The sequence below is a fragment of the Mus pahari genome, chromosome X, assembly GCF_900095145.1.
Source record: "Mus pahari chromosome X, PAHARI_EIJ_v1.1, whole genome shotgun sequence".
NCBI classification, from domain to species: domain Eukaryota; kingdom Metazoa; phylum Chordata; class Mammalia; order Rodentia; family Muridae; genus Mus; species Mus pahari.
In genome coordinates this window covers 5,888,067-5,910,321 of record NC_034613.1, presented here as the reverse complement: position 1 = coordinate 5,910,321, position 22,255 = coordinate 5,888,067, and the positions used below count along the sequence as shown (strand labels likewise).

The following is a 22,255-nucleotide window of genomic DNA, read 5'->3' as shown; positions in this document are numbered from 1 at the left end:
TTTTTTTTTTTTTTAGTTTAAATGGCATTCAGTGTATACTTTTTTTTGTTTATGCTTCTCATGTTATACTTTAGAATCCATGTCTTAAAAACCTGAGATCCTGAAGACATACACTTACATTTTCTTTAAAGGTTAATATTTAGTTCTGAATCATTATGAGTTAATTTTTGTGTTTAGTATCAGATAGGTGTATAAGTATCAGACATGCAGTTGTACCAGTAACATTTTTTCTTAAGGAAAACTCTAAGCATTCTACAATCTTTTTTATCCACACGGAGTCAGGGGTTCGCAATGTAGCTCTGGCTGTCTTGGAATTCACTTTTTAGACCAGGGTGGCCTGGACAGAGATCTGCCTGCCTTGGCTTCCTGAGTGTTGAGATTAAAGGCATGAGCCACTACACCTGGCCAAGCATTTTGTAATCTTTATTTCTTCTTATTCCTAATTTTACAAAGTAGTAAAATTCTAAAATTTTGTTGTTGGAGCTGCAGAAAATGAAGATTTGTGATGTTTTGATAGGCTTTTGTTTATTCTGGCTGATATCATCAGTAAACAAAGCTTGGTAACTAAAAACCTGTCAGAATGATTGCCTAGGGGATATTATTTTTAAAAGTAATCTCTAGGGCTGTGGATGCAGTTCATATGGTGAAATGCTTCTCTAGCATTCATAAAAACTTGAGTTCAACCTCATCACCCATCAGATAAATTCAGTGTGCTTGCTGATGCCTGTAATCTTGACACTGGGAGGCTTAGAAGTGGAGGTAGTGGGTTAGGAATTCAAGATTATCCTTAACCTCATTGGTTAGCTTATATTAAACCAAATGTAGACCTGGCTGGTTTGGAAATCAGTGTGTAGTAATTTATGTAGTGATTGAGCATAGTCTACCTCTGCCTCCAGATTAAACGTGTATACCACCACACCTGGGTAAAGTCTAAAACCCATGTTCTGGTAGTGGTAACTTGGTGTACTGATTTAAGTTCTCAGAATTTCTTTTACATGCATATTGGAGTGGTGTCTCTCCCCCAGTAGCCGGAAGGTCTTGAGTTCAGCTTCATGTTCTCAAACATATTTTATATGTGCTTTGAGCTCCATTGTCCAACTGGAATTGTAAGTGGTTGTTAGCATATCTTCTTTCTAGATCTCAAGTTCCAGTCGAAACATGTGCTATTGAGAAAACTTCAGGTGGGCATTGGGGACTCACACTCCTTTAATGCTTGGGAGGCAGAAACAGATCTCTGAGTTCAAGGCCACCTTAGGCTACAGAGTAAAACCCTGTCTGAAACCAAACCAAAAGGAGGGGTGGCAGGGGGGAGGGGATTTATAAACATTGGCTTAAACCTGACCTATTGAATGGAAAGAAATCAGTTAACTGATGGGATCGGACTTTACTAGATAGACTAACTCTTTTTTAATGGAATTTCAGATTTTTTTCTGTCTTTTTCTATCCTTTCTAAATATATGTGTTTTGTATATCAACTAGAAAATGCTGTTTTTCCTTTTCAGCCGCTACTAATTAACATTGTGATCCAGTTCCATACTTTATAAAATTATGTCTTCTCTATTCAGACTTACCTTTGTTTCTACTCCTTAAAAATAATTTTGAGCAAATATTCTGATAGAAAAATAATTTTTAATTCTCAACTGTTTAGCTTCCATAGAGACTGCACTTCCAGCTCTTATTGTACCCATCTTGGAGCCCTGTGGTAATTCGGAGTGCCTACACATTTTTGTAGATTTGCATTCTGGAATGTTCCAATTGATGCTTTATGGACTTGGTAAGTTACTAAATGTAGTCACTCAGTGTAAGTGTGTGTGTGTGTGTGTGGCCTGCGTATATGCATGTACACCACATGAGTGTTTAGTGCCACTAGCACTATGAGGTCAGAAGAGGATATCAGATCTCCTGGAACTGAAATTAGAGATGGCTGGGAACCTCCATGTCAGTCCTGGGAATTGAACCTGGATTCTCTGCAATAGTAACATGTGCTCTTAACTCCTAGGCCATCTCTCTGGCCCAAGGAAAATTTTGAAAGAAAAGCAAATTGAAACTAATCTAATATAATGTGTAGGAAGGGGTGGTGTGTGCAGTGTGAAAGTAAGTATGAAAGGAATAATGAACTGTCTGACATCTCTTCCTTGGAATTTTTTTTTAAGTCCTATCTGAAATTTTTTTTTGTATCAGAAGATAATTTTTTTATTATGTAAAAATAACAGTGATGACTGCTTTTAGATTATCTGCTCGGGAGTTCAGTTTTTATTTCATCACTAATAAATTGACATATAAATGACTAGTAGGAATTGCTAGTATCCTTTGTGACTAGAGAAAATATTTATGACAGTATATCTATGTATGACTTGGAATATGGAGCCCTAGAGGAATTTTCTCTGGCCTCAACTCAGTAGAAATGAAAGTTTGATTTCTAGTCAAGTGTATGAAGTTAACTATATTCCCAGCCCTTAAGTATGATTTATTTCAAGGTCAGCCTGGTTTACAGAGCTAGTTTCAGGACATCCAAGGCTACACAGAGAAACCTTGACTCAAAAAATTTTTTTTTGATTTCTAACTTCTTTTATTGTGTGGGTATTCTCAAATGATATATATTTACTAGGAACAAAAGTGTATTCGATGACTGCTCAAACAATAGTCCTGAATATGGTATATATACTCTATTTAGTAAGTTAATATTGAACAAAAGAAATTGATTAAAATAAGGGATTTTTTTATTCTATTATGTAGCTATAAAGGTGAGTTAAAGTTTATTATTTATTTAAAATTATTTTTGAAACAGGTGTATAGCTTTGGGTGTCCTGGAATTTGCTATGTAGCCCAGGCAGGCCTTGAATTCAGAGACATCCCTACTTATGCTCTCTGAGCTGGGATTAAAGGCATATACTTACTACGCTAAAAATGTAGAATTTTGAGACATATTAGCTGCTCATGGGAAATAGGACTTTGAATCACATATTTATGATAGGTAAATGACATATATATGACAGTGGTTTGTTTTTTCATTTGCCCCCCCCCCCATTTAAATGGAAACATCACTTATTTGTTGCTCAAGTATACAACAGATAGTTTTAGTTTTAGGTAACAGCAGACAATCCCAAGGAAACACTGAAATTACATCATCTGGTTAATATTCACATTTCCCCTTGTCATCTGCTCTCTAGAGTAGCCATGTCTTCATAGGCTTTAGAAAACTTGCCTTTCTCCACCTCTTCCCTCATATACACGTTGACAAGGGCAAATTTGGCACATATCAGGTCAGACATGGTCCAAGTAAGCCCAGGCCTCAGCAGTGACCAGTGTTTGTCAGTTTACCCATAGCTCACTGCATATTGGCTAGGCCCACAAGCTGCCTTAGTAGGATGCTGTTAAGTATGCTAATCTTGAAGCTAGTGAAAAACCAAGCCAAACTGGATAGTACAGTTAGCTTTGAGGCAGCAATGACAACACTGACATTTTTGGGAACCATGTCACTGTGGTACGACAAGAATTAAGCTGTGTGTTTATCATGCCTTGGCTGACCATATTGTTGGCTGGATTAGCAAGATGATGGCCATTTGGGGACAGGAAAATGAATATGGCATGGGGCACCATAAAATGGCTCCTAAGGAAGGCAGTCATCTGAGTTAGAGGTGGCCAGTAGACGTAATTAAGGTTAGTTAATATATCATTCAATATCAAGTTTTTTTTTCAAGAAAACAAGACTTTATTCATGTTTGGAGGCTAAGATGAGATGGCTCAGTGGTTAAAGGCACTGGTTGTTCTCCCATAGCACCTTGGCTCATTCAATAGCACACATGGCAGCCCATGTCCAGTTCCAGGGAATCTTCATCTGGATTCAGAATGCAGGATACAGACTACACATGCATGAAAGAATGTCTATTACAGTAGTAGACAGGATCTGTGAATGGGACCCACAGGAGAATATCAGGGTTTTTTGATGGATGTATTGAGGTCCTGATTTTTCATCATGAAGGCACAGAGTGCAATCAGTTGGTATGGGCAGTAACTGGAGAGGTAGGTAGAGCCCTCTAGCTTAGACTTCTTGCTGTGATCAACCCAGGCATTCCATCAAGGCAGTGACAGACATACAGCCAGCTAGTTCCACCATCAAGCTACTGAAAATCCTGAAGTTCTGTGTTTAGTCAACATATTGGGGACAAATTCCTTGTTGTTAATGAGCTGCCAGAGGGTAAGAGCCAGTATTAGGTGTCAACACAAAGTTCCTAAGTAAGGCTAGGTTATTCAAACACAACTTTGGGTTCATGCCACTTCCCATCCTCCTATCATGTACCCACTGAAAAAGGATTACCATAGTGATCCTATCTCTTGTACTTGACCATCTATTAAATACCATATTCTATTAGTAGAACAGGCAATTGCAATTAATTTGGAAACTAGCCTAGCCAATGTGGATGGACTTGCACGCATATGTGAACACTGTTTAACATATCTGACTTTTAGGTTTCTATTCCACAAGGCAGGAGAGAAGTGGCCTACAAGGAACCTCCACTGAGATACTACCAAAGTCTGAGGAAGTAGAATGGGAGGTCAGCTAGCTCTGAGGGGTTCAGTATATTGCACCCCAAACTGGGAGATTGGGCTTCTGGTCCACCACCAGTTGCTACCAGCTGGCAGCAGCTCTGCAGCAGCCCTGCACCAGCCACTGCTGCCCCACCCCCATATGCCTGTATGTCTTTTGTTTTTCAAAACCCTTTCTTTAGCTATTTTCTCAATCATTCATAGTACACACTCAGATAAGCACATAAAAATGAAAAGGGATGGACAGTAGGTTTTTGTGCATAGAAGTCAAGATGTTCTAAGAAAATACAGTAGAAATGTATTTTGTCACTGTTGTAGGGGCTGCAGAATAAGAAGCTGATGTCAGTGGAGTTCATTTCTGGGCGGGCTTCACTTGTGACTCCTAGGTTTTTCTGACCATGTCCTTACAAGGGGCTGCTCACTTTACATTCTTTTTTTTTTAAAGATTTATTTATTTTATTTATATGAGTACACTGTTGCTGTTTTCAGACATACCAGAAGAGGGCATCAGGTTCAATTACAGATGGTTGTGAGCCACCATGTGGTTGCTGGGAATTGAGCTCAGGACCTCTGGAAGAGGAGCAAGCGCTCTTTAGCCACTGAGCCATCTCTCCAGCCCTCCTTTCCATTCCTGCAGAGCAGTGCTTCTCAACCTTCTTAATGCTGTGACCCTTTAACACATTTCTTCATGTTGTTATTGTCCCCACTTTAAAATTACTTTCATTGCTACTTCATTTTTAAAAAAATATTTTATGAATGTGAGTACACTGTTGCTGTCTTCAGACACACCAGAAGGGGGCATCAGATCCCATTACAGATGGTTGTGAGCCACCATGTGGTTGCTGGGATTTGAACTCAGGACCTCTGGAAGAGCAGTGAGCAGTCAGTGCTCTTAACCGCTGAGCCATCTCTCCGGCCCTCATTACTACTTCATAACTGTAATTTTGTTACTGTGAGAACTTAATGTAGATATGTGATATGTAGGATAATGCAATCCCTGTGAAGGGGTCATTCAACCCCCAAAGGGATCGCCACTCACAGGTTGAGAACCACTGCTATGGAGGTGCTCCTCTCTTTGAGACCCCTTCTGAACTTAGCTACCTCAAAAAGTCTGCCTTTGAACTGCATTGCAGTGGAGATAAGGACTTTAATATATAATAAGTTTTGGGAGATAGGGACTGCAATGGCTTCCTTTTTTTTTTTTCCAAGATGTTGATCTAATTAGTTGAAATCATTTCGTGCCTTCCTTTTTTTTTTCTACTTAACTAATTATTTTCTACTGCCATTAAAAATTTGGACTGGGGGCTGGTGGCTCAGTGGGTAAGAGCACCCGACTGCTCTTCCAAAGGTGCAGAGTTCAAATCCCAGCAACCACATGGTGGCTCACAACCATCTGTAACAAGATCTGACGCCCTCTTCTGGAGTGTCTGAGGACAGCTACAGTGTACTTATATATAATAAATAAATACATCTTTAAAAAAAAGTAAAAAAATAATTGGACTGGCATTTATTAGTAAGCCAGTCATTTTTGGACAATGACTTGTATGGACAATGTTTATGCTTGAGATCATTCGTGTACTGTTCAAAGCAACATTTTAAGAGGTAGTGATTTTTTTTATTTTAGTTAAGATTCTAAGTCTAGTAATTTTCTGAATTTTAAGTATTTTATAAGTTGGAAATGCTATTTAATTCTTCAAATTCAGGCAAAGAGCTATTTATGCATTTGTTCCTTGTTCTTGCTAGTGAAATGTGAAGGAGGAAAAGCAAGTTGATGACAGCTCCTGGTGGATTTATTTTATTCTCTCACATGCAACATGGTTTAAAGTTTGTCTACATAGATAAAGTTTTGTTTGTGTTTAAGCAGTGGTGAATGAATTCTTTATTCTGTAGACCCAGCTACTCTGGAGGACATGGAAAAATCTTTGAATGATGACATGAAGCGGATCATCCCTTGGATTCAGCAACTTAAGTAAGCTCAAGATTGAAAAGGGAAACCTATCTTGACAGTATTTATTTTCTTCTCCATCATTAGTCTTAATCAGTCACTGCCCTTAAAGTTTGTGACATGAAACCTGAGCACCTTTGGTACCTTGAACTCTAAATTGCCTTGGAATGCATCCAGGATGGCTGTCCTCGTCTCAGATTCCCCTCTAGATCCAATGTTGGTCTGAAGGGCATGACACTAAATTTTCATTCGTCATATTTTCTCCAGAACAATTACTTCTCACAAATTCTTAGTGAATCTGTACTGTGTTCTCTAATAAGAGTCCCATTTTGTTCAGAAGCGTTGTGGTATTAATCTCTCAGCAAATACTGTCCGGAGTATTGTTCCCTTTTCTCTAACATGGTCATTCAGTTTGTGTCAGAACTACCCAGAGACAGTTATCTGGCCTTTCCTTCCCATTTGGGCTCCACTGAGGTAGCAGTATTGTTATTTTAAGCTATTCTTACTTATTTCTGGTTTTGAGACAGGATCTCATATAGCTGAAGCTTACCTCAGAATTACTATGTAGCTGAGACAAGTTTTGAACTCCTGATCCTCCTTCCTCTATCTCGCATTATGGACATGTGCCACCACGCCCAACTCAATCTTTGAAATATTTTATAAGATTTATTAACTTGTAGTAAATTTACCACATCTGACAGCTGTTTCAATAATCTGGTTGTACAACATTTTTTTAGTACCTCTTCTATTGCCCATGTACCAATTATCATTGGTAGTCCTGGATAATCATCATTGGTAGTCCTGGATAATCATAAATATATTTCTCTAAATTTGGTTGGTTGGTTTTTGACTTTTTATATAAACAGAGGCATGAGTTGTGTGATCTGACGTGATTCTTCCACTTGTATTTTTAAGGGTTATGTTGTAGCATGTATTAGTATTTTGTCCTCATGCTTTAATCATTTAACTGAATGGACAGACCATGTGTTCTTTATTTTATAATAAATGGGTTTACAGTAAGTGGAGTTGTTAGTACTTTTCTTGGCTGTTGTGTGAACTTACATTTTCATTTTCTGTGGCCAAAACTTAGCAGTGGAATTGTTGAGATAGTAAAAATTATGTTAGACTTTTGATAGATATTCTCAAACTTCTTTTCAAAGTAGCCATGCCACTTTGCCATTCAATCAACATTTGAGGGTTTCTGTTTTGGTATGAGGAGGTATCTCATGGCAATCTTAGAATACTTTGCCCTAATGGCTAGTGATATTGAGCATCTGGTTTATGGGATATTTTTGTATTATGCAACAAAAACAGATTCTATTTAAAGAAGTAGCTGGGCATGGTGGCACATGTCTCTAATCCCAGTACTTGGCAGAGGTAGAAAGAGTACTGAGTTTAGCCTGGTCTCCATGGTAACTTTTAGGTCAGCCAGAGGTATATAGTTGGGGTCCTAATCCACAAAATACTAAGCCAAACTAAACAAAAACCCCAAATGACTCACATATAACATAACCCCCAGCTTCTTTAGTATTTGAATCAGTAGACATGTTTGTTAGATGTACTCCAATAAAGAAAATCAGACAAAAGTACTCTAGGAAAGTAATTACAGAAGCTGCACAATTTTCATTCAAAATGTTTATAGGAAGTTAGTGTAAAGCTCACATAGAAATTTATTTCCAGAATCAAAACAAAAAGTGAAGTGTGAAATAATAGGCTGGACATGTGAGTAGAAGCCTCTAGTCCTAGCTCTCAAGTGGTTGAGGTAGGGGATTGCAAATGGGCTGCATTGTAAGACTTTTTCCCAGAGACAGAAAGAAAGCAGAAAAAGGAATAGTATTTCCACATATTCTTTAAAAGACTATATTTTATTTATTTTGTTTGGTTTTTCAAGACAGGGTTTCTCTGCTTAACCCTAGCTGTCTTTTTGTAGACTCGGCTGGCCCTCAAACTCACAGATCTGCTAGTCTCTGCCTCCTGAGTGCTGGTCTAAAGGTGTGTGCCATCACACTTGGCAATATTTAGGATTTTTAATCTAACAGTGAGCCATATTTTTGTCTTATACACTATGTAGGTCATCTGAGGTAATTAAGCGGGCTGTGTATGTTAATGTTCATCTGGTTTTTTAAATAACATTAGTAGACACAATAGTCTCAAAAAGATATTTTGATTGGAATGAATATTCATTTTCAACTCTTGCCACAAATGAAGCAAAGGATACATTTTTAATGTTTATCTTTATAGTTTTTCAAATTGATTCTTTAAAGTTATGATTGATTAAACAAAAAAAACTAGGACTCTGGAGGGAAAGAGAGAGATCTATGAATTTGAGGTCGCCTGATCTACATAGTGAGTTGCAGGCCCAATAGGCTACATGGTCAGAGTATGTCTCAAAAAACCAAACAAACCCAAAGGTCCCCACTTCCTATTTCACATTTGAGGGAGCTGTCCAACTACTTTTAAGATATGATATATTCTGGCAGTTTCAATGCACATGGCTAGCATACTATTTGTACCACATGTAGTTTGTGCAAACTGATCTATGCACTATTGGATAAATGGAGCAAGTATGCTCTCAATAGTTTGGTCACTTTGTCACTGCTATATTGCGCTATGGAAGTGCTTGCTTTGTGTACCTTAGCTCTTGTGCATCAGTGTGTCTGAGCCAGTGCTTAGTCATTCTTCCTAGCCATAAGGATGATCATATATAAACCTGGGAGGGTGGAGTACTATAGCAAGCTCATCAAAGTAAAATCCGGTGTCTGACCTCAATGGGAGGGAAAAGGTAGTTAATGACACTTTACACATACGTTTTATAGAAAGTGGGGCTGACATCTTAAGTGAGGGCAGAGAAATAAAGTGTTTTATTCTTGCTTGTTTAGTTGTATAAACACTTTCGATTATTTTGTATTATACTATATGTCCCTCCAAAATATGTATATACATTTATATTCCTAAATATAGCCAGTTGTTCCACATATGCATGTTTTCTGTACTGACTGTTTGGCACTGGACAGTTAGTGTGCTTTTCCCACTTTATAGTTTTTGTTTGGTTGTTTTGTTTTTAGTTTAAGTTTTCCTCTATGTGGTCAAGGCTGTACTGGAACTTGCTCTGTAGACTAGGCTGGCTTCAAACTCACAGAGATCCCTATGCCTCTGCCTCCTGAGTGCTGGGATTAAAGGCACCTGCCACTACCACTCTGAATCACTTTAGGTTTCTTATTAAAGCTGTTGAGTTTAGTTTGTCTTTAAGCATCAGGAATCTTACATTCCCTATGCTAAAGTAAGCTACTACTTTAGGCTTAAAGTTCATTTTTCCTCACAAATAAGCTAGTTGCCAAATACAAAACTGGAGAAATGACTCAGTGATTTGGTTGTATGTCAGGGTTTTTCTGTATAGCCCTGGCTGTCCTGGAATTCACTCTGTACACCAGGCTGGCCTCGAACTCACAGAGATCTGCTTGCCCCTGCCTCCCAAGTTTTGGAATTAAAGGCGTGAGCCACCACTGTCTGGCTTTTTCAGTTATTCTTTAGTGTTCTCTAATTTATTTGTAAATCAGTGGCATATAGTTAACCAGAAAAGTTACGACCTTTATCATGTGGATTTTCTTTTAAATTAAGGTTTTGGCTGGGACAACAGCGTTGCAAACAATCTATAAAACATCTGCCTACAATAACCACTGAAACGTTGCAGCTTGCCAACTATTCAACACATCCCATTGGAAGCCTTTCTAAGAATAAGCTGTTTATTAAACTTACTCGCCTTCCACAGTACTACATTGTAAGTATGCCAAGCATGATGGATCAAATTCAGTAAGTTTGGATGTATACAGAAAGCTTTCTTGTTTAATTTCCCCTGCAAATGAATTTTACTTGGTGTCTGACTTTCATATAGGGATTTTCAACCCAGGGGGTACGATTGAAGGAAGAAAAGAAGTCAAATAAGTCTGTTGGGGAGTGTAAGATAGCTTCCATCTCTCATTCTAGTCCTCTGCCATAGGCCTAGCTTGGTGAGCTGGCTTTGTTTATATTAGACAAGGAAGGCTTAGTTTCTAATTGGAATGAAGTATCTCTTTGGTTAGATACAAAAAAATTGAGTGAAACTAACTGTAACTATTATTAATATTTGGAGATATTTGGTATCAAGCCAAACTTGCTTGGTTTTAGTTGAAATAGAATTTGGGAAAATACAGGCTGACTAAAGTAGTTTCATTTTCTCCTTTATGGAAGGTGCATTCTATTTTGCGGATGGCATTTTTTTAGTGTACAATGAGATTTTCTTTTCATATTTCCATTCTTCCTAGGTTTTGAGATATTTTGACTTTTCACATCTTCATTTTTCATTTTGGTTTTTGTTTTTTTTTGAGACCTTTGAATTGGTTAAAATTATTTTTAAGAATTTATTATAAATATATTTTCACACTTAAAGAAGTTTCTATGGAGAACAAATATTTTCGACAAAAATCTATGGTGCTTGAATGTTTTAATTCAAGATTTCTGGTTGAAAGGAATAGGAATGAAATTTTAAGATTTTCTGTTATACCTTTTAATCAGTCATACTATCTTAAAGTGATACCAGGTACCAACTGATCTATTGAGTTAATAGGTTAGTGAGTCTTATCGCTGACATGGATTTTATCAAAATTCATAAAACATGAATTTAAAACACCACATATAGAAGTAGATTTTCCATGCAGTGGAGAGCTATGATTTTAGGTCTGAGCTACATGTGAGATGATGGTGACTAATCAACCAGTGAATATATGTAGAACTTTGTGCTCAGTCACACCAAAAATAAAATTGAAGTAGGTGCACAATGTTTTAAGTTTCTGGTTTAATTAGTGTTAATGAATAGCTTTTAGTGTCAGTGTCCTGGTAATAAAACAAAAATTGATTTCAGTATAGGTCATTCTCCTTCCCTTAGATTTGTTTCTATATCCATAAGCCGAAAAGTACAGCCATAGTCATTAAGAATAGGATAGGAGCTGTGAGGTGGTGCCATATGCCTTTAATCCCAGAACATGTGGGGGACAGAGGCAGCGTCTCTGGGATATCTGAGGTCAAGGCCAACCTTGTCTACATAGCAAATTTCAGGATAGCCAGGGCTATACTGAGAAATTCTGTCTAGAAAAAAAAAAGACAGAAAGGAAAGGATTACTATAATTGATTGTCTCAGATTTTTTTTTTCTGTTTATATTTTGTCACTCATATCTGTGTTATAATTAGATACTGTGAAAATTTGTGCTTTTCAGTCTCTTGACATTTCTTATGGGTGGTACTGGAGATTGAACCCATGATATAACACAGGCTGGGCAAGCAGTTTGCCATTGAGCTCTTCTTTTTTATGTTTTAAGACAAGGTTTCATTAACTTGCTGAGTTAGCTTTGAACACAGCTCTGTAGCAAGGCGGGCCTTGAACTCATATATGTGTTTTAGTGTTGATTGTTTCTTTGATGTATGTTTGTGTGCCATGTGTGTATAGACAGAAGAGAAAATCTAACCCCCGGGACTGGAGTTATATATGGTTGCGAGCTGCCATGTGGGTACAGTGAATTTAACCCAGATCATCTGGAAGAGCAATCAGTTCTCTTAACCTCTGAGACCTTTCTCCATCCCCAGACCTTGAACTTGTAATGTTCTTGCCTTGTCATCTGAAATACCTGGGATTAGAGGCCTGACCCACCAGGCCTACATCAAACTTTTTATTTTTGTACTGTATACATTTTGGTAATTTAGTACTGTTGTAACCTCTATCTCAGTAATGATACAGATTTATCATGCCACTAAGTGTCCTCACTGGCTTTTAGCTAGATGTTGACATTCGTAAGATGTGTTAACTGTGACATAATACACAAATAAAGACAAGTTGTGGCCTCTTAATGGCACTCTGAGCAGGCACCTACGGTGCTCAGCTCAGCTCTGGTCCAGTGCTGCTGCTTGCCCATTCATGTTGTGCCCAGAGCAACCCCAGTTTCTAGTTCATAACTCAGGGTTCAGCTGGATGTGTTAGCAACAGGGGTTCATTCCGAGTCCGTGGAAGATGGAGGCAAGAGGAATCAGCTCAAGGTCTGCTCAGGCTACTTGAGACTGTCTCAGAGACAAAAATGAGAATGCATTTTCCCTTGTTTCCAATGAGAGGTGGGTCAGGCCTCTCTAATCCTACTTGTTTTTTCCTTGGCTACAATAATTGAGATTTTAGGGTATATTCACAGGTAAGGGAGATAAAAGGGCAATTTAAAATCAAAGGGCAATAAAAAATTAAAATAGATAACTTTATAGACGACCTGGTATATTATATGAATATCAAGGATAACTAATGGATAACTTTAATTATTTCATTTCTTGTGTTTACAGTCTACAAACTGCACTTGATGTAAGATGGACAATGTACAATGGTTCTTATTCAACGTGGTCTCACCTCTTTCTGATTTGTGTCATTTTAGGTTGTGGAAATGCTTGAGGTTGCTAATAAGCCTACACAGCTATCGTATAAGTATTACTTTATGTCGGTGAGTACTCCAGATCGTGAGGACAGCCCTGTCATGGCACTGCTGCTGCAGCAATTCAAGGACAACATCCAGGACCTGATGTCCTATACAAAGACTGGGAAACAGACCAGAACTGGTACCAAGCACAAGGTATGCTCACATAGGAGTTAACAGAGAATGTTTGTGAAACCCCCTTCCCATTTTATTTTATTAATTTTATAAAATTTATTATTACTATTTTGGTTTTTTTAGACAGGGTTTCTCCATTTAGCTCTACCTATCCTGGAGAACTGGCTCTGTAGACCAGGCTGATATTAAGCTCATGATCCTCCTGCCTCTGTCTCTCAAGTGCTGGGTTTACAGGAGTATATTAACCATGCCTGGTTTGGTTATTTTTAAGAGGGAAAGAGTTATATAAGTTTTTAAGGTACACAGCAGCAATGAAACAGTTATGCACATTTTCTGTAAAAGGCTTCTTCCTCTTTGGAGAGTAGGGGTTGGTGATAGAAGTGGAACCCAGGGCTTTGTGCACCCCAGGCAAGCACTCTACCACTGAGTAATTTGCAGCCCCTGTTTGTTTTCCAGACAGATCTGGAACTTTTCATGTTACTTTTCTTTGTAGCCCTGGCTAGCCTCAAACATAACATTCTTCTGTTTTTGCCTCCTGAGCATTAGAATTACAGATGTGTACTTTCACATTTGACCAAAGGCTTTTGTTTGAATTAAGAACAAGACATCATTAATCACAAAGGAACTTGCTAAACACAAAGTATTTGCTACTTAGTTACTTGTGTCTGTGTTATGATTTCCTCAGTAACCCTGTGTTGAAAGGTCATGCTTGGGTTAGCCCCAAGCTTTGTTGTAGTGCTTCCATTGCCTTAGTGAATCACAATCATATATAATTTTTTTCACACATTTTTAAAAAATTATTTTCTAGTTGTCTGATGACCCATGTCCGATAGACTCCAAGAAAGCCAAACGATCAGGAGAAATGTGTGCCTTCAATAAAGTTCTAGCTCACTTTGTTGCTATGTGTGACACTAACATGCCATTTGTTGGTCTTCGATTGGAGGTAAGTTGGGAATTTTCAAATGTTAACTGAAATTGCATGGCGCCAGCAGGAGTTGTATCTGGTCCACACAAGACCATTCTTTTTTTTCTCCCATTCCACTATTTCATAGTCTTCTCCTTAGATTAATGGAAATTAAGTTCTTCCCAGTTAAAGAAGGTGGACAACTTTTAAGGATTAATGTCTTCTACCTCATATATTGCTTAGGTCTTATCAGAGATGGCTGCTTAATAAAGCACGGCATTTTATTGAGTTGGTGAAGTAATGTTGTTTGAGCACTAGTTATACTGGCATCCTTTCTGAGAAGAAAATCAGAAAGATATTAAACTAAATGTTACTTTGATGTTGTGGAAGAACATCAGATGCAGAATTCATGTCTTTCGAGAATATGGCATTGTATGGGACTGGAGAGATGGCTCCCTAGCCTAGTTAAGAGCATTGGCTGGTCTTTCAGAGGACCTAGGTTCAGTACCCAGCACCCACATGGCAGTTCAACACTGCTGTAACTTCAGCTCCAGGGGATCTGACATCTTCATATAGACATGCATGTAGACAAAATAACAATGCATATAAAATAAGGCATTAAAAATATTGTGTTGTTATATCTACCATGATCTCTAAAATATGAATGTAAAGTGAAATAACAACTCCATTTTTGTTGGATTTTGCTTTTTGAAAAAGGGGCTAATGTAGCCTAGCTGGCCTTGAACTTGCTATGTAGCTAAGGATAAACTTAAATTCCTTACGTATTTGTTTCTCCTTTCCTATCCTAAGATTACAAGTCATATGCCATCATGCTTGCTGCATCCCTCAATTTTTCCTTATTTTTTGAAAAGATTTATTTTATTTATGAGTACACTGTAGCTGTCTTCAGACACACCAGGAGAGGGCATCAGATCCCATTACAGATGATTGTGAGCCACCATGTGGTTGCTGGGAATTGAAATCAGGACCTCTGGAAGAGCAGTCAGTGCTCTTAACTGCTGAGCCATCTCTTCAGCCCCATTTTTCTTCATTATTATTAGTACTTTTTATGTGTATTGGTGTTTTGCCTTACATGTATTTCTGTGTGAGGGTGCCTGATCCACATTCTTTCTCTTAGATCTTATTTCAATTGCTTGTAGAAGTATTACTGAGTTATTGCCTGGGTGATGGGAAGAGTAGGCACATGATTTTGGGGTGTGCAATGCATTCTTGTCTACCTCACTGTGCATTGGGGAAAATTTCAAGAAATGTATGGTTTTTGTAGGTGGACATGGTTCTGATACCTGTACACAGATGTCTTTGTCTTTCTTCTCTATGATCCAGAAATGCTCTACACATGGGAACGTCATATAATACTTTTTTGAATTCATTCAAGTTCTTAAAAACTTAACTACAATCTCTTCTTTATATTGATAGATAATATTAAAATACCAGCTCATTTTCTGCTTATAATAATGTACTCTGAGCTGTGAATAAATTTCTTTTGAGTGTGAACTTGTATTGTCTATTTGGTCATCAGCTAGCTTTCTGAACTTTTCTTCTTCTCTTCCTCAAAGTCGGGCTAGACAGATATTTAAATAAATTGTGGGACAGGGTATGTAAGAATCCAGTCATAGAAGCCATGTCATTGTTTACTGAGGGCAAGCCTTTCTTCCCTCCATCAGAGGACATTCTGGCATGCCATCCTAAGATGGACTCTGCCAGATGAGTTTTCGCCTGTCCCTACATTTGCCTGACTTCGGTTTCATTTTGATCAAACAGTAGAATCACAAATAAAACCAACCCCTGTTTTAGTTGCTTCATTTGTTACCAATTGACCTGATTTTGGAGTAGTAAAAAAAAGGGGGGGCTCGTTCTCTGAATTTTGAAGATTTCTGTATTGTGGAGATTTTCTTTTAAGTGAAACCTGAAGCACCTTTGACTTGTACTTGCTTTACTATAGTTTCCAAGGAAGTCTCATAACAGGAAGGCTGCTCATTCTGATATATTGTCACTTTGACAGAGATCGCCCTTAGAACAGATGGGATCAAGATAGATAACATACAGAGAAAAGCTGATTTCTTTTGTGAATTTAATAGTTTAATGCCCCTTTGCCTTTTCTCTTTTCAGTTGTCTAACCTCGAGATACCACATCAGGGAGTGCAAGTGGAAGGTGATGGCTTCAGCCATGCAATTCGCTTATTAAAGTAAGCTTGTGTTCTGTGTCTTGGTGCCACTTGTTGCAGTCACAGTGGAGAACAGTTTCTCCTATGAAGCAGGGTAAAGTGCTCACAGCCTGTGTATGTCACAGATTTTTGTGTAGAATTATGGAAGTCCAGGGAAGGTTCTTTTTTGTTTATTTGGTGGCAATCCAGCACCATCTGGCATTTTAGGACATTATGTGTTAACCAGATAATCTAGTCAGTGTAAATATTTCAGGCTTGATTTTTTTGTAAGGTCCTCCAGGATGCTTTGGGTGTGCATAGCAGGGAAATATGGGCTAGTTCAAAGTCAAGGTGGGAATTCCCAGGAAAGTGCCAGTTGTATATGCAGACTGAAAGAGTGATGAGAATTAGCCAGACGAAAGGGAGATGGGGTTAGAGTAGAAAGTCCTAACCAGAAGAGGTACCTGCTAATATGAAGGGTGGAGGTAAGAAAATGCTCAGCATGCTGGACCTGAATGTTGAGCAACAGATAAAGGCAGACAATAAAGAGAGATGAACACAAAGATGTATGCCGGAATGGTTAGAGCCCATAGTCTTGTCATTAAGCAATGCAGACCTTATCCTAATGGTACTAGGAAACCATCAGAAGCTGGCCACTCTACTCTAGCACATTCCTCACAATATATTCACAATTATTCAAAAGAGATTAAGACCAGTTTTGACATTACAGTGAAGTGCCCATTTTAAGACACAAAACAACCCAAAAAAGAAGCCAATATGATTTTAAGTACAAACTAACATCATTAGACAAGTTTTTCTGGAAATCGAACCTTATGGCAATATGTAGAATAAAGGAGAGTGAGATTGAAGTAGCAACACCAGTTGAAGTGGTTCATGTAAAAATTGCTGTTAGTTTGGACTAGGGTATGTTCCTGGAAGGACTTAGGAGATGAACCAGTCAATGGTTGGTGATTAGATAGATTTCAGAGGTACAGGGGAGGGAGGCAGCAAGGACTCATTAATTTTGTCCTAGGCAAAAGATGGGTGATGGTTTATGAAGTACAGGACACTACAGTGTGAAAGGACTTTTCTAAGTTTGAGGGGCCTTACAGATCCATTGAGTAGACACAAATGTTCTCAAGCTCAGGGTAACATTTGGACAGGTGACAAAGTCACCATCCCAGAGGTAGTAACTGAGCTGGCAGAGCAAATTAGATGAATAGGAATGTGAAAACAAATGAAGTTGGGTGCTGGGCCTGGTGGTACACATCCATAATTCCAGCACTTAGGATTTGGATGCAGGAGGGTGGTCATGAATTTGCTTTCAGTCTGAGTTAGATAGTGAGATTACGTCTTAACCTCCCAATCCACACACGTACATGAGAAGAGGAAATCAACGCTGGGCATAAGGTTTAGTTTTAAATGGACAGAGGATAAAGAACCAAACGATACTGGAAAGTACAGGTAGTGGGTGGAAAGCTGATTATGAGAAATAGGAGATAAGGGCACGTCATAATGAACCTTAGTATTTTGCACATTAAAAATTAAGAACACTTGGAAAAGGGGAGTGTTAATCTAATTCACTTGATAGAATATCTTCTTGATATTCATGAGGCCTTGTATCGAGCTTCAGCAACTCATAAACCAGGTTTGTTGCATGCCTATAATCTCCGTAATCAGAAGGTGGATAATAGAGGATCAATTCAAGGTTTGAATTGCTTTAAATAAAATATAGATTACAAAATCAACAAGTTCTATTTGACCACCACAGATAAGTAGATGATAATAACATTTGTGTTTTATTCTTTTTAGTTTTCACAATCTTTAGAAGCATCTTGTCAACACTTTTCTGAGAGCTTTCACACTTTGTCTCTGATGGAACCCCAGGGCTTGAGACATGTCAGATGAGCTACATTCCAGTACCCTTTCTACTCGAACTCAAGCAAACTCTGAAGTGTCCTGCCTAGGAAAGATGCAGTTTTCTTTTCTTTTTTAACTTCATTTCATAAAATTTAAGGGAAGTCTTTAATTCTCCCTTTCCCCTCTATATTTATCATGTAAAGGGAAAAATACAAAAGTTGATAGATTTAAAGATATAGTTTTCCAGTGAATGTTGTTACCATGGTAGGGTGTTTAAAGGGAAGAATGACAAATAAGTATCTTTATGATTTATTACATTTAAACCTTATACTGATTATTATAAATAAAATCTTTTACTAACTGTTCTAACGCATTTGATATTTGAGAAACTCTTAAGTATTTAGTCTAGATGAATTAATTTCAAAAAAGAATGAGTCAACCTTTTCAAGCTCTAAGGTTGGGCACATTTTCATTTTTTGCTGAAAATATGTTCTGTTCTTATTCCAACTTTGAAAACCTGTTGAGCGGGCGTCTGAAATGAAAGTGTTAGTTATATCACAGTAACTTTCTTCATATGCTCTGGTTCACTGACCTGTTAGCTTTTGCTGAATTAAAAGACCCTTGCTTTTTCAGCACAGATGAGATATAGAACACGTGCTAAGAATGTATGCTCATGCTGCTTAGGTTTTGAGCCCTTGGGTAAACTTCAATTTTCACCTGAACTCACACTGTCTCAGGCATGAGTCATTGTTTTTCATAACCCCATGTGTTTCCTTGCTGCTTATAGCCAAGGCCTGGCAGATAAGCATAACTTTCGTTCATTTGTTCGTTCGTTCGTTCTTCCTTCCTTCCTTTCCTTTCCCTTCCTCCCTTCCTCCCTTCCTTCCTTTTCTTTATCCTTTTCCTTTTCCTTTTCCTTTTCCTTTTCCTTTTCCTTTTCCTTTTCCTTTTCCTTTTCCTTTTCCCTTTCCTTTCCTTTCCTTTCCTTTGTCCTGGGACTTCAGTTCCTACTGCAAGTGCATGTATAACCTTTAAAAAACCTTTCTCTTTTTTTTTCTGCCATACTTGAATGCTGATTTTACTCTTAGCTCCCTCAGTAACCTTTCTGCTTCTACTATAAGGCTATAATATATAGTTTTTGATGTTTGTTTGCTCAGACATACATGTTACCCTAGAGAAGTTTTGTCTAATATCTCAGGTTGTTCAATACTAGAGAAACATCACACAGGAGTAGCTTTTTAAATTAAACGTTATTCATGAAATAGTTTACTCAGTTCTTATTTTCTTTTGTATTGTTTCAAGGTATTTTTGCATATGATTATGGTTATTTCATCTGTATGAATATCTGTGCACCATGTGTGCGTGCGCATGCACGCACTAAAAATGACAAGGATGCCCTTTCACAGATCTACTGTAGTTGAGATCTTAAATGAAATGGAGTCTTAGACTTCCCTTAGTTCTCACTTTGGAAATGTGTAGGTTCTAGGCTTTCATTTTCTCTTCAGATGGATGTGATGTAAACCTAAGGTGAACAGAATATGTGTCTCCATTTATATTCCAAACTCAAGGTGAAATGTCCATCGAAATTAGCTGCTTTAGAGCTTTCCCAAGAATGCCTGTTGTGAGGACTAAGGGTGGGCAAGTTGAAGATCATTTATCCAATATTGGTGTAGTGCTTTGAAAATGGTTAGCCCATATAGAGTGGCAGTGTTGGGGTCCGTTCTGATTAAGATGTAGAACTCTGAGCTCCTCCAGCGCCATACCTGCCTAGATGCTGCCATGCTTTCTGCCATGATGGTAATGGACTGGACCTTAGAATCAATAAGCCTGCCCCAATTCATTGTTGTCCTTTGTAAGAGTTGCCTTGGTCATGGTGTCTCTTCACAGCAATGGAACACTGACAAAGAGTCATGTCAGTTAACTTATAAAGTTGAATAGATCAAGTGGAAGTCAGCATTTAGAGTTTGCTTTAAACATCAAGCTCTAGTTCCATTACTCTGTGCCAGGCAAACACTATAACTAATGTTTCAAAATAATTTTAAAAGGGGGAGAAAGCAGTTACATTCAAAATAATTTTTTGGAGAGTTCATAGAAAATTGATTACTACAGATACAGATTGAGCAATCTATAACATGGTACACTCAATTTCAGTCTCAATTTGTACTGTGTATTCATTATTAGTATTAATAATGCCAAGACAGATCACAATTTGTTAAAAAAATCATATTGTTGTCCCTCTTCCCTGGTGTGTATGTCCATTTGTCTCTCTATGTTTGTGCGTGTATCTGTCTGTGTGTATGCTTGTTTATCCTTACATATTAAATTCTAAATACGCATCTACATGCAAAGAAAGGGTTTTTTTCTAGAGGAATTTACAGGAAGTAGTTTGGGATATGCCAGATGACATAAAACAAGGTGCTGAACCAAACTCAAGAGATTGTTCACTGGGTAATATCGGCCACCAAGCTTGTCTCTCTTAATCCCTAGGATCCCCATCCTGGAAGGAGAGAACTGACTTGTGCAAGTTGTCCTCTGACCTTGACACATATACCATGGCATATGTATGCTTTTATTTACAGAATAAATAAATTTTTAAAAGAAACTATTTTAATGTGTCATCTAATTTTATGGTAGTATCTGTTCTCACAGCAGTACCAGTAATTGGGTGAAAACAATAACCACATTCTGATTTGGCACCAACATTATCCCTCCATTATAAGCAGTCGGGCATGAGAAACCAGTGGTAGGGTTAAATATTTTCAGGTTTAAATACCTCATGTTGAAATACCCCATCCATTGTCTGGCTCTGACTGACAGATATTTGGTTTTCATGTGACTTCTAAACAATCCCTGACTTTTGACATGGATACGGAGAGGCCACTGTGGAACAGAGTATTTGCCAAGCTGTGAGTGAAAGACAAATCTAGAAAATATTTTCAAACTTTGCCATCTCACTATGTTTTTGGACTTTGATCATAAAAGCTACATATATCTTGGTCATTTGTCTATTTCACAAGTTCCTTTCAATATTGCCATGCAGTCTGAGAATTTTGCCGATTTTTTTCTTACAGTGTTTTATGTAGCATAGCCTAGTCTTGAATGAAGTAGCAAGGTGATTTTCTTGCCTCTTGGTCCTTAGTTTAGGACTTGAATTGCCTTCCTAGTGCTGACATTATAAGCACGATACCAAGCTCAACTTTTATAATGCATTTTGGATGGAACTATTTCTTTTTTTTTTTTTAAAGATTTATTTATTTACACTGTAGCTGTCTTCAGACACTCCAGAAGAGGGCATCAGATCTTGTTACGGATGGTTGTGAGCCACCATGTGGTTGCTGGGATTTGAACTCTGGACCTTCGGAAGAGCAGTCGGGTGCTCTTACCCACTGAGCCATCTCACCAGCCCTGGAACTATTTCTTTTCAATGTATTTTCCCTACCACTATTCTGCATCTGCAGGGTCTGTGTGAATTATAGTTGCTCAGGCTGGGTTTGAATTTGAGATCCCTTTGCCTTCATCTTCAGTAGCTGAGATCACATACACACTTGGGTCACCATACTCGGTTATAAGAGGAGTCATGTTCCCTAAGGAATAATTACTTGTGTACAACAGTGTCTATCAATAGCTAGATATAGTGTACATTTTAATTTTTTTCCACTAAATTCTAGAGTTTCATAAGATGTGGAGTTGGCCCTATACATCTCCACAGATGCTATAAAGATAATGCACATTTGATTATTTTGTTATAAACTTCTGACCTTTTTACAAACCCTGTACTAGGTTCAGCATTTACCATCTTTCTGCTGTGTGGCCCATACATTTTTCTTGGTAGTGAAGCAGTTTTTTCATGACAGTGTTTATTACTGTGGGCACCTGAACAGTGTTGCTCAAGCTCTCTGCTTTTGGAAACCAGCAAAGATGCCCACCAGGAGCCACTCACTCACGTCTGCTGTGTACTCTTTGGCTCATGGCACCTGCCAGCCTTACCCTTGGGCTTTACCCCTGCCTTCGTCTTTCTGATATTTTTCTTTTTGGCCAACTTTATCTGGTGATGTTTTGGTTCCCACCAATAATTTCAAAACTCATTTGGATTAGGCATGAAGATTGCTGCAAATTCTAGGCGTGCCTGGACTAAAATCAACAAAGCAAAAATCTGCATGTTGAAGAGAAAATGTGTTTAAAGCTTCAATTGAGAACATTGTGATGCAACATTTTAATG

The 22,255-nt window shown here is 38.0% G+C and overlaps 1 protein-coding gene across 2 annotated transcripts in view; it reads left to right on the top strand.

The window, feature by feature from the left end:
* Positions 1–22,255, top strand: part of Med14 (mediator complex subunit 14) — an 81,562-nt gene that overhangs the window by 25,989 nt on the left and 33,318 nt on the right. For both annotated transcript variants that reach the window (XM_021187367.2, XM_029533991.1), the window contains exons 11-16: positions 1,649–1,774; positions 6,439–6,517; positions 10,112–10,271; positions 12,934–13,128; positions 13,916–14,050; positions 16,142–16,218. In XM_021187367.2, coding sequence (XP_021043026.1) covers positions 1,649–1,774; positions 6,439–6,517; positions 10,112–10,271; positions 12,934–13,128; positions 13,916–14,050; positions 16,142–16,218 — 772 coding nt within the window. The remainder of the gene's footprint in view (positions 1–1,648; positions 1,775–6,438; positions 6,518–10,111; positions 10,272–12,933; positions 13,129–13,915; positions 14,051–16,141; positions 16,219–22,255) is intronic.